The sequence below is a fragment of the Trachinotus anak genome, unplaced genomic scaffold, assembly GCF_046630095.1.
Source record: "Trachinotus anak isolate AG129_WGS33_773 ecotype Australia unplaced genomic scaffold, CSIRO_AGI_Tana_v1 ptg000001l, whole genome shotgun sequence".
NCBI lineage: Eukaryota > Metazoa > Chordata > Actinopteri > Carangiformes > Carangidae > Trachinotus > Trachinotus anak.
Window position 1 is genome coordinate 461,501 of NW_027273852.1, and position 18,810 is coordinate 480,310.

The 18,810-nt window shown below is 39.7% G+C and overlaps 1 protein-coding gene across 4 annotated transcripts; it reads left to right on the top strand.

Moving 5' to 3' along the window:
* The first annotated feature begins 1,139 nt into the window (after positions 1-1,139).
* On the top strand, positions 1,140-17,678 carry stat4 (signal transducer and activator of transcription 4). Of its 4 annotated transcripts, none has more exons than XM_071480838.1 (24): positions 1,140-1,279; positions 1,426-1,554; positions 2,668-2,803; positions 5,925-6,023; positions 6,862-7,002; positions 7,099-7,177; positions 7,334-7,419; positions 7,532-7,683; positions 8,828-8,986; positions 10,246-10,338; positions 10,455-10,514; positions 10,853-10,873; positions 11,382-11,475; positions 11,692-11,736; positions 12,678-12,761; positions 12,846-12,944; positions 13,223-13,358; positions 13,568-13,620; positions 14,263-14,357; positions 14,494-14,630; positions 15,724-15,915; positions 16,029-16,074; positions 16,270-16,375; positions 17,388-17,678. In XM_071480838.1, exons 2-24 carry the CDS (start codon positions 1,427-1,429, stop codon positions 17,409-17,411), a joined length of 2,265 nt encoding a protein of 754 aa, XP_071336939.1. In that variant the 5' UTR covers positions 1,140-1,279; position 1,426; the 3' UTR covers positions 17,412-17,678. The 4 variants fall into 4 exon arrangements, with proteins under 4 accessions (XP_071336939.1, XP_071337026.1, XP_071337118.1 ...); XM_071480925.1 differs by having other exon boundaries at positions 11,385-11,475; XM_071481017.1 differs by having other exon boundaries at positions 6,910-7,002.
* Positions 17,679-18,810: the final 1,132 nt, after the last annotated feature.

Genomic DNA, 18,810 nt, shown 5'->3' on the forward strand with positions numbered 1-18,810 from the left:
AGCCATAGGTTTTGTGGTTATGAGAAAACTGCTTTTCAAGCTGTGGGTCAATTATGAGAAAATATCATTCACAAAACTTCAGTTAATTTATCTGGTAAATACAATGCACATTTCAAGTTTTTATTATGCTCTCTCACCTAGATTTTTATCTCTCACTGAGCCAGTGGGCGGTATGAAATCCTGCTCCAGTTCTGTTGGTATTTCACCTAAATCTGTGCTTAAAAATGCTCTTGAGTCTATTGGTCCTGTTACAAAAAGCTTTTTATCTTACTTTTATCTGGCTATTGTACTTTAAACATGCAGTTGTTCAGTCTTTTCTTAAAAAAAAAAAAAAAAAGGCCCACAGGTTGTGTTTTATTTTAGAAATGTTATAAAAAGTTGTTGCCACACCGCTCACCGCCGTGTCAACCACATAGAACATTTTAGATAAATTCCAGAGGTCTTCCACTGAAACTGCTCTTCTCAGTGACATATCTGACTTATCTGATGTGGGTGGCTTTTGACACTGCAGATCACTGAACCATGACTCAAAGACGGTGAGACTCTGGGAGTGCCCTGCACTGGTTCCTGTCCCATCTCTTGGAAAGGACTTTGTCCCTATAGATGTGATACTGCTGCTGTTTCCTGTGGTTTACCTCAGTGCTGCGTCTTCGGTCCTATACTGTTTGCTTCATATAGGCTTCCCTTAGGTCACATGATTAGCAAATTGAAATGTCTACACAGACTATTGTCTGCACATTTCACACACTTTTGGTTAAACACATAAAAGTAAATTACAATTTTTACAGAAATTAGGTTAAATCAAGCTGTTTAGTTTTATTAACAAGAGAGGCAAATTACACTTCATATGTTAATTATATTACATATGTAATTATGTTATTTTTTCCAATTACTTAAACAGTCAAATTCTCCATGAGCCAAAAGCTTTTATATACATAACAACCGGAGTCACCTGGTTTCTAGTTTATTTCTAATGAATTCCATTTGGCACCAGTGCGCCCTGTGAGACAATCCCAGTTTTGAGCTGTGTGTTCATTTTTACCGGAAAGGTGTGTGTGTGTGCGTGTGTGTGTGTGTGTGTGTGTGCGTGTGTGTGTGTGTGTGTGGGCGGGGTTTTTGAAGCTGCTCCCTCACGGTTGGGGCTGCAGGCCCTGGGTGGTGTCAGCCTGAGCGGCGGCGCTTCCTGAACAGAGTCACACTTAAAAAAACGAAAGTCAAAGAGGGAAACAAGTGCACATGGTGAATGTGACTGACGGGAAGCAGCGCAGAAACGTCACAGGTAACAAATGCGACAAAAATACCATTCAATTGAAAAAATTAATTATTACAATCAGTTAATATGAAATGGAATAAATGGTAGAATATGATGGAGGATGCTTCTCGGTCGGTGAAACCCTGATGTGCGTGTTTTTGTGCCGTCTGAAGCATGAGCCAGTGGAAGCAGATTCAGCAGCTGGAGATCAGACTCCTCGAACATGTGGATTATCTGTATGATGATAACTTCCCCATGGACATCCGACAGGGTCTGGCCAGCTGGATCGAGTCCCAGGATTGGTGAGTCCACTATCCGCGCCGGGGTGTGTGAAGGAGGTGAAGATGGTCTCATATGGGAGTTTGAGAGTTTACAGTAAAAAAAAAATAAAAATCACATCAGTCGAATTACAGAAAGAAAAACATATTTCATTTCATGGAATCAGGTATATCAGAGACAGATGTATCAAAACACAGACAAAAAAACAACCTCAGAACTGGCCTTACAAGTGTGGGTGAAGCGACATTTAAATTCAGAGGCATTAAAGCCTGAGGAATCCCTCTGTGGAGCTACATATAAATGTGTTGGCAGACTAGTTGACACTGACCTCCACAATACTTCTGTGTCCAAGAAGAGAAGGAAAACTATTTCAGTAAAGTAATAATCATGCCACAGGGACTAACAATCACTTTGGTTTTAAACATAAATAGATCAAATGATGGTGTGTAATGTAACAGGGGGTCATCCAACACCCAACTCTCATGTCTCTGTACTTCATAGCGTCTTTCAGCTCCTTGTTTTGGTTTTACTGCCGTCTACTTTTTTTTCTGTCTCGAGATCAGTTAGAAAAGCCAGTGATATACCTGTTGTAGTTCAAATCAGGAGACTTAATAATGGACAGGAGCAAGAGTCCAAATCATAATGTTGCTCCATAAATGCTTAATGTGGCTAGGCAGCAGTTCGTTAACACCCATAACAACTGTATAAGTCATAGCTTGTCAGATATTGTGTTTTCAGCTTGTTTTGCTGCCCCTAAGTGGCCAAAAAAAATCAATAAATAAAAAAAATCTGTTACTTCACCTTGTTTTTCTTTTATTTTCCAAACTGGTAAATGCAGTATTGTCCTCTAGTGTTCACATTATGTCACATCCATGTTGGTTAGCAGCTATACAACCATACATAACAAACCAAATCATGCCAAATGCCATTCCACACAAGCTAGCATCCTCTCTTTCACAGCCTGAAATGCTCCTAAAAAAACATCAGACAGTAAACAAAGGGGTTGGTGAGTATTGAATGTTATGAAGTTATGTATTTTTATGCAGTTTTCTTTGAGCAGACATGAGTTAACTTCTTCTTCTTCTTCATGGGTTTGGCCGGGAGTCTCCTAAACATTTCCCGCTGTGTGTTTGCAGGGACACGGCAGCGAACGATGAGTCAATGGCGGCGGTGCTTTTCACCAACCTGCTGTCCCAGTTGGAGAGGGTGCGTTCTCAGGAGCAGAACTTCCTACAAAGGCACAACATGAAAATCATTCAACAGCAGTTACAGGTGTGTCACCTTTCTTTCATCCCTTCAGGTCCTAATCATGTCAAACTTCAGAACTCATTTTCAACTGGGACTTTTCTGTCGTGCAGGTTTTGATAAATTGCTCAGAAACACTGAAAACATACAGTTTGTTTTGTTATTCGACACGCTCATGCTTCATGAATGACACAAACAACTACTACTACAATATGCACTGAAGGAGAAAGCAGTGTGTCTAGACAGGGGGGCGTAAACAAAGGGTAAACAAAGAAGGTGCAAAAGACAGCTATGACTGGAATATCTTACATGCTTTCGATGACAAATATTAGTGCAGAGCAAATAAAAAGAAAGAACCTCAGTCACAAAACAAGTATTAAATTATGTATATGGAGGAATTGTTTTATAAAGTTTAAGGCATGAAAACCAGAAAGGAAACGCCTGTGCTTCAACAGGGGATGAAAAATTCAACCATAAACGGATCATCAATTAAATTCATGTCTGATATGGAGAAGTAGTTCTGAGGCGTATTGTATTTGTGTACTGGGGGGAAGTAAAGTATATCTGCCGTACATTGAACTTTGGAGTGGGTTTGAATGTGTCACTGGTTTCTGGTTTTGTGTTGTTTTGCACTTGGTGAGTGTTTCAAATGTCAAGTAAAGTGAGTAAAGGCCAAGTGCCTTTCACACAAAGCTAAAGATAATCTATTCTGTCACAAATTATGCATTTATTGCATAAAAATACTTGTAATAAGTACAATGATAACACAGGCAGCGAACAAGCATATATGATTGTTTGTTTGCCTGTGGTTATCAAGAGGTTTCGTGCAGTTAAGCACAGCTTCCTTCAGCTGTGACGATGTCCCTCATGTTATTGTATCCTGTAGGTGATCTCTTGATGAGCTCATGAGAGCGTAGCTGCTGCTCCTGGAGCTGCACAGGATGTTTGGTTGAAGTCAGAGCGAGCTGACGTGAAAAGCCTCAGCAGCACATTTCATTCTAGAAAAGACATATACCTTTACAGAACGACGGCTTGAGGCCGATACCGCTGTTTCCTGTGCGTCTGAATGTCTGTGTGCATGTGATAGAGTCAACACTTCTGAGAGGAAGTAGTTACTCTTGTGTGGTAGGCAGGGGTGCTTGTGGCTTGTTGTTGTTGTTGTGATGTGAGAGTAAAGTTTGTATCATCAATATATAAAACACAAGAGAGATTTAAACTGGAGCCACGCTTGAATCTGTCTTCCATTTGTTTGCTTCAAGCGGAATCGCTGTAGGGGAAAACCCCCGCTGTCTGTCTGACCTTCACTGATCTTCATCAGAAATTCAGGAAAATGTCAGTTTGTGTGTTGGTTTAACTGACAAATGGTCACTGAGATGTGGGTTGTGTAAGCATCACTGCAGGAGGATGTGAGTTTGTGATTAGCAGCCTTAGAAACACCAAACCAAACCAACAGCCTGTGCTAAGCGCTGTGGTTGTTACTGTAATGAAAGTGTGTGTGTAGGTGTGTGTTGATGCATCCTCAGTCATGGTTCTGGCAAATGATGCCGATGCATGTCAACTTAGTCACAGCTGGAGGCGAGAGAAAAAGTTTCCTCTTCCCACAGCAGAATTTTTCGTACTTTTCGAATCGTTTTGGTTTTTTTTTTTTTTGCTGTTGGGCGAAATATCACCACATTCTCATATGGTTATATAGAGGCTACCATGGAGGCAGGAGTCTGACTGTGGGGAAGTCTGTGGCTTTAGAGCCACTGAGGGAATATAAAACATTGATTTAGGTCATTTTTTTTTCAGCATTTAGGCCTGTTCTGAGCTGTCATTGCTACATTGACCTTTGTGTGTGTATGAAACAGGACAAATAAAAAAGTTTGAGGTCATTCCACATCAAAGATCAGTTTATGAATAACAGGAATTGCTACCTAGCCTGTGAAATAGCTGTTTAATCCAATGAAGCCTTGATGCACACTTTACGTTAGTCTGCATTTCTGACCAAAAGCTCATAGAGTTGTGACATTTAACACAGGGTTACGTCTGTAGCGTGAAAAAATGTTCGCTCAACAGCTGCCATAAAACGGGAACAAGAATAAGGCAGAAGAAGAACGGTTCACAACCAAGCATTAAAGGAACGAACCCAAACATTAACATTACAAGAAAAAAAGAAGGTTACATGTAAATATAAACACATAGGTCACCCACAATTGTACGCAGCATGTTTTGGCGTCGTCAAGGTAACGTCACAGGTCACAAAGTGTTGTCCCGTTCCTGCTTATGACATTTTGAGCCCCTGCAGCCTCAATCGCTCATCAGGTGACATCATTTAAGTCAGCGAGGGTTCAGGGCTCAGGGCATCACAGTGATGTCACCAGGGTTATAATAGGGGGTTGGCCCAATGAAAAGATGCCATTGGTTGCATCATGGAAAAGATATCTCGCCCCTTCTCCAGCTCTGTGGAAGTACATTCATATATTTCTGGTTTGTCCCTTTCAAACAGTCCACCACATTTATTAAATCTGGTCTGAAAACAATGAGCCTCAAACATTAATTTCAAACAAAGGTTGATAATCGGCTAAAATCATTAACAAAAGTAAAAAATTACAAAACAAAATCAGAAACTAAATATCAAACTCCATATGAATAAAACCATATAAGTCTTTCTCCAAAGCTGCCACAGTATCAATCTTTAAAATATAATGGAATGGGCACCATACATTTTTTTATTCATCATTAACCAGTTAAAGTAGCTGCACATTGCTTCATCATTGTTTTTGTTTTGGTAACTCGATCTGTCACAAAGAAGGATCACATCCTGGAAATATTCTCCGAGAGTCATATGATTGTCAGGGCTGCAGGCTGTAACGTCCATAGAAAAAAGTGGCTTTGCTCCAAGTATCTGTGCACACCTTTGAATTCACACATCCTATTTTCACTTTCTCTATGACTGGAGTATATGTCCTTTTATATCTTGCTAGAGTCAAGTTGAACCTCATTCCTTTGCTGATGATATTTCCTCTTCATAATTTCTGGTTAGAAAGATAACACATGCTGTGGAGGCTAAATACCTTAACCATGCTGTCGGTGTTTTTATGGTTCAACTTTATTTATTCTAACTTGGACCGTTCTGTATTCGTGTTATTTGTTTGCGGCCCCACAGGTGAAGTACTCCACCAACCCCGCCGTCATGGCCAGAGTTATCTCCACCTGCCTCAGGGAAGAGTGTCGTATCCTCTCCAGCGCTCGCATGCAGGAACAGGTTTGTCACACCGTCTCCCTCGGTGGGAAAGTCCCTCTGCTACCTTGATAACAACCACTGCTGGTAAATCAGGGAAGCTACCAGGAAGAGTGTGGAATGGTAAACACTTTGATCCCTGGCACTTACAGTAATCGTTTCAGTGCCGCAATAACCATAAAGAAGATTGATTTTTCTGTTCCAGAGAGGCTGATGCAAGTATGTCGTAAAACAGAATAAACAAGAACTGACAATAATAAATTGTCAGATAATAATTTTAGCTATAAAACAAAAAATCTTTTCAGTGCCTCAGAGATGTGTCTTCAAAGATAGTTTGGATAGTTTATTGATAAAGATTAAAAGGTTTCGCAGCTAACAAATTTTTCCAGTTAGCTAACAGAAAAACTGAAAAGGAAAAGGTTGAAACTCTGGTATTAAACATATAATTGTCCTTCATTTCATATTCTATTAACTACAGTGTTCATGATGTCAGTGCAAACTGACCATGTTCTGCAAATACAGCATCTAGTTGCAGCATTCGTTGCAGTGTTGGAAAATAACCATTATACCAAGTATACTGTTAACCAAGTATTTCAGCCTCTGAGAAACATATTACTAATTAGCATATCTCACAGCCTCACTGAGCAACGAGCATGGCTGTGGACTCTTTTGAGAGCAATAATTTATTAACATCAAGAAAATGAGTAGCAGAGTTGTGTTTGGGTGTTTATCTTCAACTGTTCTGTTTGTGTGGAGTGGTTAAACTACTGTGTCCCATCGGTGAATGTGTTTTTTGTCAGCCATTCCATAATGAAGCCCACATTACAAACAGTTCACATAATTTTTGATCTATATGTTTCAGAAAATTTATAAAGAGCAAAAGATGACTATAAAGAAACTTTCTGAACAGGGTCCACTGGAGAAATCATTGCAGGACTCTGTGGCTTTTGAGAGGCAGAAGAACATGGACAACAGAGTCAGCATCATCAGGGGCAGCGTGCAGGTAACTAAAAAACTGTCGGGGAATATCAAAATAAAGATATTACTACATTTCATACTGTAAAATTAACTTCAAAAAACTGTGTCTGTCTATGTCTAGTTGATGGACCAGGCGGTGAAATACATTGAGGACATGCAGGACGACTTTGATTTCCGTTATAAGACTCTACAGTCTCGGGGTGAGCGCTGTTGTAAGATTTGCACACAAGCTGTGAAAAATACCAAACTCATTGCCTAAATTAAAACAGTGTAACTTAACACTAGTGTGTGAAAAATGCATAGCCTCCAACACCCAAGAATGTGCTGAAAACTACATGGATGTGTTTGTGTGTCAGAATCCACAGACAGGAACTCTGATATAATGAAGCAGGAAGTAACAAGACTACAGGAAATGCTTAACAGGCTGGACTTTAAAAGAAAGGTAAGCATTCGCATCATCATCGGGACAAAATGTGAGTGTGAGTATACAAATACAAACTTATTTAATTTACATTTCACAAACCATCACGACTGTTCTTCACACCCCCTGTTAGGAGATCCTGTCAAAGATGGATGTCGTGATCAAGGAGATTGACGACCTGATGACCTCTCAGCTCAACCCTGAGCTGCAGGACTGGAAGCGCAGGCAGCAGGTCGCCGCCATCGGTGGTCCGCTGCTCACCGGCCTGGACCAGCTGCAGAGTTGGTAATGAGCATCCCTCAATGTCTGCTGAGATCTTGACTTTCATCTGATTGTTTTACTGTCGTACAGTTACATAATTATGTAGGTTACATAACCACATACACGTATATCCAGAATATGTACGCAGTGTTGTGCATCACAGGAATATAAGCGGTACTCCAGTGTTGTAACTATAAAGGTAGAGGACCCACAATACACCGATTAAAAAAGAATAGCAGCAGAGGTCGAGATATCTGACTCTGGCTTTTAGTCTCTAGTATGATTCAAGCTCCAAAAATCATGGATTGTACATTTCCCATGATGCAACCAAGAGCATCATGGGCTGCCTTGTAAATGCCCACTTCTTTGAGTCTCCACACCTTCAGTTTTTTACACAAGCTTTCTGTTATAAATTTGAAATTGCCAAGCCAAAACTAAAATTTAAAGATTATTCTATATTATTTTGTAATACTATTCTATATCATTACACAATTTTATTATTATATATTATTATATTATATTTTATTATTATATATTAGTATTGTATTATTGATCATTATTATTATTATAATGCTGTATGTGTATATATGTGTATATGTAAATATGTGACTATATATTATTTTGCTGTTTCATTATTATCATTATGACACTGTTCATATAATAGCTATTATCACTATAATCATTATTATTAATAATAATAATGATGTCACAGTGTCTTCTATGTCACTTTGTGTTAATCATGTTTTTTTCACCAATAAAATAAAAATAAAACATGCTAAGAGGCTAAACTAAGGGTAACATGGCATACAGCATGTCAGCATTGTCATCTGTGAGTATGTTAGCATGCTGACATTAGCATTTAGCTAATGCACTGCTGTAGAGCCTCATAGACCTGCTTGCTGTGACTCTTTACCACAACCGTAACTCAGGTACATCAACCTCACAAATGACCCTTATAGGTTTTCGGGCCTGAAAGATGCGTCAAACACAGCCCTGATTTTTGTCTCAGACTATTTCTGGCCAAACTTCACTATTTCTAAGTGTGAATTCTTGCCCATGACGGCTCCGCCCACATCAGTCTGATATAATATATGAAAGTCACGTATGACATAAGCATTGAATCTCTCTCTCCTCCTCCTCGTCCTCTTCTCCCCTGTCCCCCCTTCAGGTTTACCCTGACAGCCCAGAGTCTTTTCCAGATCAAGCGTCAGCTGGACAAACTGGGGGAGCTGGTCGTGAAGGTCACCTACGAGAGCGACCCAATCCCACTGCAGAAACCTCAGATGGAGGAGCGAGTTAAATACCTCATCTATCATCTCATCAAGAGGTACTCTGAGCACCACACAAAGCAACACAGGCAATGAAACACAACCAACAGTTTGGACATGTACTAAGGCTGCACAAGTAATTGAAATATTATCGAAGTGCAATATCCAAATCGCAGGAGCTGCAGTTTTTTTTTTTTTTTTATAAAGGTCAAATGTGTCACAACATAAATTTATGAATGTAATGTAAATACATAGCGGTGCTAGAGAGATGCCCCGGGCTAGAAATCATATTCATCTACAGATCTTTTTTTTTTTACAGACCCCAGCAAAAATCACATCCACATCATTTTTATATTTTTTCAGTGGAAATTAAAAAGCAGGAATTGCCATTCCTACTAAAATCTAAATAATCGCAGTATAAATTTTTTTGCATATCGTTCAGCCCTTACATGTACTTAAAAAATGCAGATAACACATGTGCTCATTTGACTTTTTTCAGTTATTAGGTTTGGTTTGAGCATAAATATTTTGATGTGCAACAATTTAATTTTCCTTTTTTTCAAGTGCTTCTAGTTGAACAAATTTCCATTTCATAAACAGAGAAGTAAATAACAGCACCTGAAGGAAGTAACCTACTTCTTACAGCGACAAGGCATGAAGGCTTTCTAGGAAGGAGTCTTTTGATTGTACATAGAGGGGCAAGCACACCCACACCTGTGTAAATGAGTAACATGACTTCCTCCTTTATTGTTCAATAGAGAACGGTGGTAGACACAAGACAAACACAACTGACTGTGGTTTGAACGTGATGGAAACTGTAATTGATGTTATTATTATGTTGTGTTATTATTATGTAAGGTTTCTTACATAGGTAAGGTTTATGTAATTTGCTGTATGTCCCTATTATTAACTAATCTTGTCTGAGTTTTGTGTATTTACTGAGTAGTTTGAGCCTTTTATTTGCATTTAATCTCAAACTATTTCATATTTTGCATTTTTTTTATGTATTTATATAAATCTTTATTTAAGTGTCTATTATGTATTTATGTATTAGCAGTTCATGACGTGGGTATTTGTTCTTGAACTTTTGATTTAGCTGTTTTTCGTCGTGTGATGTTGTTGTCATGATGACACCGCCCTCCTTGAGGGTGTGGCTTCTGGATGTTTCTTTCAAAGATGCATCTCGTAAAGTGATTAAGCTGAAATGCGTTAGTTCTTTGCCCCACGTTGAACAAGAGGGTTTATTTATCTGTGAGGGAGCACCGCTGCTGCCGTCTCCTGAACACTGTAAGTGATATGAGGTGTGGTTTGTTCTCAGCTCGTTTGTGGTGGAGAAGCAGCCCTGCATGCCCACACATCCACAAAAACCCCTCATCATCAAGACTGGGGTACAATTCACCACCAAAGTCAGGTATCATTACGTAACCTCATATGCTTTTTCTTTTATTATTGCTTGGTGAAAAATTAGTAGTTGTGTTGGTTGAGAATGTAATTAAGCATCTTCTTTCTCTTTCTGATTCCTCCCAGACTCCTGGTTAAACTTCCAGAGGTGGATTATCAACTGAAAGTGAAAACAACATTTGACAAGTGAGATTTTTATTTTTAATAAAAGAAAAAAAATATGACATGTGTACACAACTCTAAAGTATTCTAGAAGAAGAAGAAGGAGAAGAAGAATTTTATTTATCCTCAAATCAAATAATATCTGTTATTAAGATTTACTAATAAAAACAGAATATACACACATAAAAATAATAATAAAGGTAACACACAAACACAAGTCAAGGTAGCGAGGGCACAAAGTGCATAAATTGCATATATTCTATATATTTATTGATGTATCTGTAATGTCAAAGTGGTAACCTGCAGATGAATTTGTCTGTGCACTAATCTTTTTATTATTGTGTGTTTGTGTGTGTCTCCAGGGACCTACCCCCCGGCAGAGTGTGAGTACAAACAACCTCGAAACAGGATGTTGGGCTGTTTTAATTTTAGTGCAGATATAAGCAGTGGTGTACTGTAAGCTAGCAAGTGTCGAGAGCAGTGTACTAAACCAGATCACAGATGTGCATTTAGACATGTTGTCACACTGCAAATACTACAAATGAGAATAGAGAACGAGAATACCACTGTGAGAAACTGGTTAATTCCAAATCACAACTTTGAGGAAAATGTTTGTCTAAAATATTTTTCTTTAAATTTCTTTAAAAATATTTAAAAAGGTCTACATTTTGGTTTCTTAAAGTATTTCACAGTAAGTGAATCTTTACATGGCCATTTCATGAGTTGGAGAAGGGCATCGTTCCCCAGACCACAACCTGTTCAAGTCCCATAGCTGAGGTTTGATAGCTGCTAAAGTAATGTGAAGTTGTTTGTTGTTTTATAGTTAAAGATTTTTTTTTCACATTTCAGAGATAAAATCCGTTTTTCTGTTTTACTGTCTTTTCTCCTCAGAAGTCGTCAGTTTTTCATCCTGACCAACAACACTAAAGTAATGGATATTGAGGACTATTCCAATGGCTGCCTCTCAGTGGAGTTCAGACACCTGGTAACACAACCCACTCACTGTCTGATTATATTTATGCTTTATGAAGTCATTGTATTAGCTCACTCTTCTCAGTGGCTCTCATGCAGTATCAATGGACTAAATCCAGTTTCACACACACTCAGATGTGGTGTAAAACATGAATTAGTTTGTCAGTAGTGATTGGTTGAACTCTGTTGCTGATTTTAAACCAACTGACGCTGAGTTTGTATTTTATAGCAGTTGAAAGAGAAGAAATATATCAATGGCACAAAGGGGAACGAGGTAAGAAACGCCCTCTTAACACTGATGCAGTCTATCTACAGTGCATGCTGCTGAAAGCTTTAAACCTGCAGTGTAGAGCTGCTGTCTCCTCCCTCTGGCTGTGGGAGTTCAACACTGTTGAATACAAAGAGATTTCCACAGTTCAGATAATAACTAATTATTTAGCTATTATACGTGTAGTAGGCAAATGCCAACCTGTCCAAAAGGCCACATCCACGTCTCAACTGAGGAAAAGTAAAATCAGTGATAATCCGTGTTCGTCCTCGCCCTTCATTGATGTGATCCTTCCTCTGAACGTTGAGTTTCTTTTTTTATCTGGAGCATCAGAAACTTTTCTTAGACACCTCCTAGGTTTTTACGCCATACTCCTGCTGCTGTAGCTGCTCCGTCACTGTGGCAACGCTCGCTCCTTCTGACTCCACGTTCTGTCATCTACATGAACATTGTAAACATTTTCTGGAAGCTCAGCACAAGCAGCCGACAGACAGCTGCTTGTTGTTCCCTGGACTTTTTATTATGTGTCCCCCGTACAACATGGTACAACATGTTGAAGGTTCCTACCCAAGGATTTCACCTAGGAACCTTCGGCATGTTGTGCCATGTTGCAAGGGGGACACACAATAAAAGAGTCTGAGGACAAAATAATGCAGCTGTCTGTCCGGTGCTTGTGTTCGATGTTTATAATGTACATGTAGACAACAGACCTCCCTCCTCAGCAAACTCGCTGGTTGACGTAAAACACATCACGACAGGTGAACAGCGCGGGAAAGTCGCCACAGGTTTAAACTGCAGTATACTGAGGAACACAGACTGATTTAACTGGTGCCATGACAAAATAAGTCATTACCAATATTTTTTGATCCATCACTTTAAGATTTCTAGATCCAATGAACTGTGACCGTTCATAAAGCAGTGCTGAGGGGTGTCTGTGTGTTTTGCAGGGTCTGCTCTCTGTGACAGAAGAACTTCACTCCCTCAGTTTTGAGGCCTGCTTCACGGTGCAGGGCCTCACCATCGATCTGGAGGTCAGACGCAGCGTTGATTTTTACTTGATGACTGGTCTGTTATTGTGGCAGCAACTTGTTTATTGAGCGTGTGGATTCTTTCAGACGTGTTCTCTGCCACTGGTGGTCATTTCCAATGTGAGCCAGCTGCCTGGAGGCTGGGCCTCCGTCATGTGGTATAACCTCCTGACGGATGAGCCGAGGGTGAGCCAGCACACTCTGATAACAAGTGTTTCTAAATGACTTTTAGAAAATGGAAAGTGCTACGTACACACCAGCTGCCAGTTTATCACACCGAGCTGAAACTAATGCAGTCTTCAGTTTTAGATCGTGGTGACTCAGCTTCACAGTCACTTCTGAGGCTGTAGTTTGTCATGCAGTTGAATCTTATTACATCACACTCAGAGATGTTTCCAAAAAACTCTTCCATGTCACCACTTTTCACCTTTATTCTTTTCCCTCACTTTCCTGTTCATTCACAGAACTTGGCGTTCTTCGGAAACCCGCCTCGAGCCAATTGGAGCCAGCTCTCCGAGGTTCTTAGCTGGCAGTTCTCCACCTTCGCCGGTCAGGGCCTCAACAAGGAGCAGCTCACCATGCTGGGAGAAAAGCTTCTGGGTATGTTGACCCCTGAGGTGGAGTTGATTTTTGAATAAGAAAAAAAAAAAAAACATGTGAGGAAGCTTTAAGTGACTCCTCTTCCCAGAGAGATGATGCTGGTTGTTCAGACCCCACAGGGAGATGTCGACCTGAGGATATCAACACCTCAGCTTTGGGTTGGGTACCTGGGTACAATCACTGATGTTATTTAACGTATCTTTCTGTAGGTCAGCACGCCTCCTGCAGTGACTATCAAGTGTCCTGGTCTAAGTTCTCAAAGGTAAGTATTAAATTACATAACCACACACAGCACCATGTGGTCTGATCAGAGAGTCTGTTCTGCGCTCCACGCCGGCGACAGCCAGAGGATTATTGTTGTCAGGCTGTCCGTCCGTCCCATTCTCGTGAACATGATATCTCAGTGTCACCCTGATGGGACTTCTTCAAATTCAGCACAAACTTTCAATTAGACTCAAGGACGAACTGATTAGATTCAAGGTCACAGTGACCTCACAAAACACAGTTTTGACCATGTGAGCAGAATATCTCCATTGCATGTTGAGGGAACTTCTTCAGATTTGGTAAAAACATTCACTTGGACTCAAGGATGAACTGATTAGATTTTGGTGGTTAGAGGTCAAAGGTCAAGGTCAGTGTGACCTCACAAAACAATGTTTAGTCATTACTCAAGACTTCACAAAGCAAATATAGGAAAATGTCACACAAATGGTTTATATTTTATGTGACTCTGGATAAACAGGGATGTAATCTGAAACGAGTCTGAGTGGTGGAGGCGAACAACCGTTAGGTGGTCATTCTAGTTTATATTTTATATCTACATCACACACTGTACATAATGTGATGCTTAGATGCCAAATAAGTGCTCCTTGTCTCTCTGTCCATGTGTTGTGCATTCTTCAAGGAGAATATTCCAGGGAAGCCCTTCAGTTTCTGGATGTGGCTGGACTCCATCCTGGACCTCATCAAGAAACACTTGCTGCCAGTCTGGAATGAAAAGTAAGCCCACATCTCACCCCATCTTACCCTCCACCCTTCTGTGACGGTCCCCATAAATTTCTGCTATTCAGTAGGACTGTGATAACACATTATAGAGACAAAGCATGAAAAGTGTGAAAACGTCTCTTTTTTTTAGCTACATCATGGGTTTCGTGAGTAAAGAGATGGAGCGCACTCTGCTGAAGGACAGAGAGCCGGGCACCTTCCTCTTACGCTTCAGTGAGAGCCACCTTGGAGGAATCACTTTTACCTGGGTGGAGCACAGTGACAACGGTGAGGTCTCTTTCTAACATAACCTTCCCATCAAACCAGTTGTATAGAAAAGCAAAGTAAACTGCTGTTTTTGTTAAATGGTGACTTTAGCTTGTTAAATAATTATCCTTAATGGGAAATCCCATATAGATCCTAATTAAGTTTTTGTCTGGTTAAATATTCCAGGTTCAGGCTTCTGGACTGCTGCCTTTACCTGACCTAGTGCTATGCTTTGCCAATAATAACTTCATACAACACATCCTTTTACAGCACATCCCTCCTTGATTGTGTTAAATTGTTTTAGAGCAGTGTCACTGAAGGATCTTCTGTTTCATTTATGAAACATATGAATCCTGACAAAACTGGATGAAGAAGCGACAGAGTCAATCCGCCCTGCACTAGCTGTGGCCATCAGTTGCCCTCTGACCTCTGGAGTTGTACCAGAACTTTTCAAAGCTGCTTGTGTTCAACCGCTGCTGAAGGGACCTGGTTTAGAGCTCACAGAAACTAAAAAAAACATTCAGCCAACTTCCAAACTGACCTTCACATCAAATATCCTAGAAGAGGTAGAACTAGACCAACTCATACTGACACTTAATAACAAAGTTTTAATCCAGTTTCTGCAAGTTACACAGCACCGAAACTGCTCCTTAGAGTCACCAATGATTTACTGATGGCTGCAGACTCCGGTGCACGTTCTGTGTTAATATTGCTTGACTTTGAGCTAAACAGGGAGCAGGTGTTACTGGAAATGCTCCTCATATTTAGTCAACAGGAATTTCTTTTTGTTCCTGTTTTCTGAATTAACTTCATGAGCTGCTCAGACTAAACGCCACACAGATCAATCCAGGGACCTATTTACCATTTACCCTGTGTTTCCTTCATTGAGAGGTTTTGCTAGTGTGTGTATATGAGTGGTTGGATGCATATTTGTTAATGATTATGTGTGTATGTATGTTTGTATGTATATGCATTTGTTTTTCATTATTTACCTTTCAAAATTGTCCCTCATTGTTGATCATGTTTTGAATTTTCTCACTTTTGGAAAGCGCTTTGTCCTTATTGCTTGGAAAGTGCTCTATGAATAAAATTATCATTATTACTATCACAACAGGAGAAGTGAAGTTCAACTCTGTGGAGCCGTACACTAAAAACCGGCTTAGTGCTCTCCCATTTGCTGACATCATACGAGACTACAAAGTGATCTCAGACGGTTTTGTCCCAGAGAACCCGCTCAAGTACCTCTACCCCGACATCCCCAAAGACGAGGCCTTTGGTCGGCTTTACAACAGTCAGCCTAGCAAAGGCAAGGGTGCAAAACCTTTTAATGTTTTTTTAGAGCATGTTTTGAATCTTTATTGGTTGACAAGATTGTGGAATACAACACTAATCTCTCTCATGTCCCTGTTAAATTTCCAGTCCATCCATACATACCATCGACCCTGATCCCCATCTCGCAGTTGCGGTGAGTTTATTCCTACATGAGAAGTTCATTCAGCTTCATTTTATTATCATAGTTTTACCCTGACATTTAATTTGTGGGGTATGAATGTTGATTATGCCACATTTCTTCATCACATCATAATGACTTAAGTATGAATTTCCACTGACGAGAAGCAGTGCCTTCACTTGCATTATCTCCCTCTCCCTTATATCCCAGCTCTAATTCGAGTGCCACGCCACCGTCTTGCCAGTCTCCTGAGCCCCCAATGACTCCTGGGGAGTTCGACATGCTCAACGAGCACCTGTGCTTCAACATTGACACCGTGAGTTTGCACACTTTGTTATCTGGTCAACTGTACCACTTCTGTTTTAAAGGATGATGTTGGCAATATGTACTATTTTCTTGTTGTAATTCAATCCCATGAAAAGACCAAAACCAACAATGGAGCGATCACACTAACAAGTGTTGGTATTGTGTGTGAATACAAAGCCTGGTACATCCTCTGTGCTGTAGAACCCAGATTCTGCCATACTGCTGCACTGGGTGACATGTTCCTTCATCACTATGAACTCTGTAGTTTATTTTGACTCAGTCTCTTATACACTGCCCTGCTACTGCTGTAAATATTTACTCTGCACCAAGTGTGTATTCATCCGCAGCTGAAAATAGTCCCCAATAAATGCACTACTTACTCCCATCTGAGTGATGTTTCACAAGCATTTTTATAATTGAAACAATCCATTCCTGCAACGGATGGATAAGCAATACAAAAAAATGTTGAAAGATGGGGTAATATATATATATATATATATATGTTTAAAAGAGAAATATAGAAAAATACCAGCTTTATCCATGTGTATGTGGGTGTTTGTGTTATCATCTAAAAACAGTGTTAGAAAAAGACAAAACAAATGAACAAAATCATCATTGAAAACCAACATTATCACACAACAAATGATATGACACAAATAGTAAAACTCAAGTTTTCATTTAATTTTTGTGCTGATGCTGTAGTGTGAAAACACGGTACAGTCTTACCACATTAGCATTAACATTAGCACATTAGTATATTAGCACAATAATACTGGTATTAATATCTTTTCACATTAATTTAGCATTAAAATATATATATGTTGTTGTATTCTGTGTCTGTGTTGTTGTATAGGCCTATATATGTTTGATGTTGGATTATGTGATCTGCCACAGTGAATAGTGTTTGCATTAATATGCTAATTAACTTGTACACTTGTTTTAGTGTTATAAAACTGCTAGTCTGTTTTTGTCTTTTTGTTTTGTATATTATCTGCTGCTGATGATGTCCTTTTGCTTTACAGATGAGTTCTCCATATTCAGAGTAAAAGGAGATCAAATGCGACATTTTGCTCAAAGGTGCAAACAGAGTTTTCCCACTGACCTGACACCAGCCTCAGGTCCACGTCTACATCTTGATCACCATGAAGCAGTCTGCCTTGTTTTTGTTGTGCTGTTTGTTGTTTTTTTGCATTCACAATTGTTCTTAAAAGAAGGTTTCATGTCACTCTGTTTTTACTGTAGATCTGTGACAACCTGCTCATATTTTAACTATTGAATGAGTTTCAGTAAAGCCTATGTTGTAAATAAAACAATTTGAATGTGTTTATTGTGATTGCAACGTATATTGACAATAGCTTTCTACTATGTTTCACTGGCACCACTGTTTTGAAAACTTTATTCTAACAGGTCACAGTTGAAGCTGTTTTCATTCGACCTGTGTTGCAAACACACTCATTCACATAATTGTTAATTCGTTCATTAATGGTAAACTCGCTGAAATGTACAGCGCTTTTATTTTGAAAGCAACCGGAAGTCAAGCGGCCTAAAACTCTCCGCTTTATGCGTGAAATGCGGTGATTCACGCCCGCAGCTCCTGCGGCGTTTATCGAGAATCACGTGATTACCAGAGAGCGCTGGGCGGATAGTGATCAAAACAATGAGCCACAGTCACTGCTTTTAAAAAGGTCTTCAAAAAAAACAACAACTCACATGTCAGAAACATGTTGTCCTATCAATAATTGATTATATACAACTAGAATATTACACAAAGAGTCTTATACCTTTGAGAGACAGTGTGCAGAACCTGCCAATATGATGACTTTTAATCCAATAACCTTGCAACTTGCAATACAGAGCCGCTGGACTGGTGTCAGTCTGAGTGCAGGTAAATGCAAGGCCTGAAATCTGTCTGTGAAAGTTTTCATGGGGTCAGGAGCAAGTCAACATCTACACAATTAAATGAAAAAAAAAGAGATGAAAAGGGAATTAAATCCAGTTTTTAAGATCATGGTGGGTTTTATGAGGGCATAATATGGGGAATATAATCTTGTCTTTTCACATTATACGCTGGGGTAGAGCTTTTTCATAACAGACATTCTGGGCACAGATTAGATGTCCATGACAGCCATCCTGCAGTGGGTCCCTCCTTAAAATACAGGGCCCTCAAATGTGCACAGGCAAGAGGAAAAACACCAGGGTCAATGTTGTTAAGTACATTTGTGCCTCTTAAGTGAAAATGTCTGTTGTGTAACAGGCACCCAAAGGAAACAGGGACCACACCCTAACAACTTTTGGTGCCACTGAGGCTCACATTGTGTCAGTCTGTTTATTTTACATGTCCAACACCATTATTACGTAACCAAAAATTTCCCAAGAATGAAGATTGTGTTTATTACCTAGTCATGTATTCGATTTTTAATGCCTAAGATCACATTTCCTTTTGTT

Coding starts and splice junctions, on each gene's coding strand:
- stat4 (XM_071480838.1), top strand. CDS start 1,427: ATGAGCCAGTGGAAGCAGATTCAGCAGCTGGAGATCAGACTCCTCGAA. Junction 8,987..10,245: donor ATCTATCATCTCATCAAGAG/GTACTCTGAGCA, acceptor GTTTGTTCTCAG/CTCGTTTGTGGTGGAGAAGC. Junction 10,515..10,852: donor GTGAAAACAACATTTGACAA/GTGAGATTTTTA, acceptor GTGTGTCTCCAG/GGACCTACCCCCCGGCAGAG.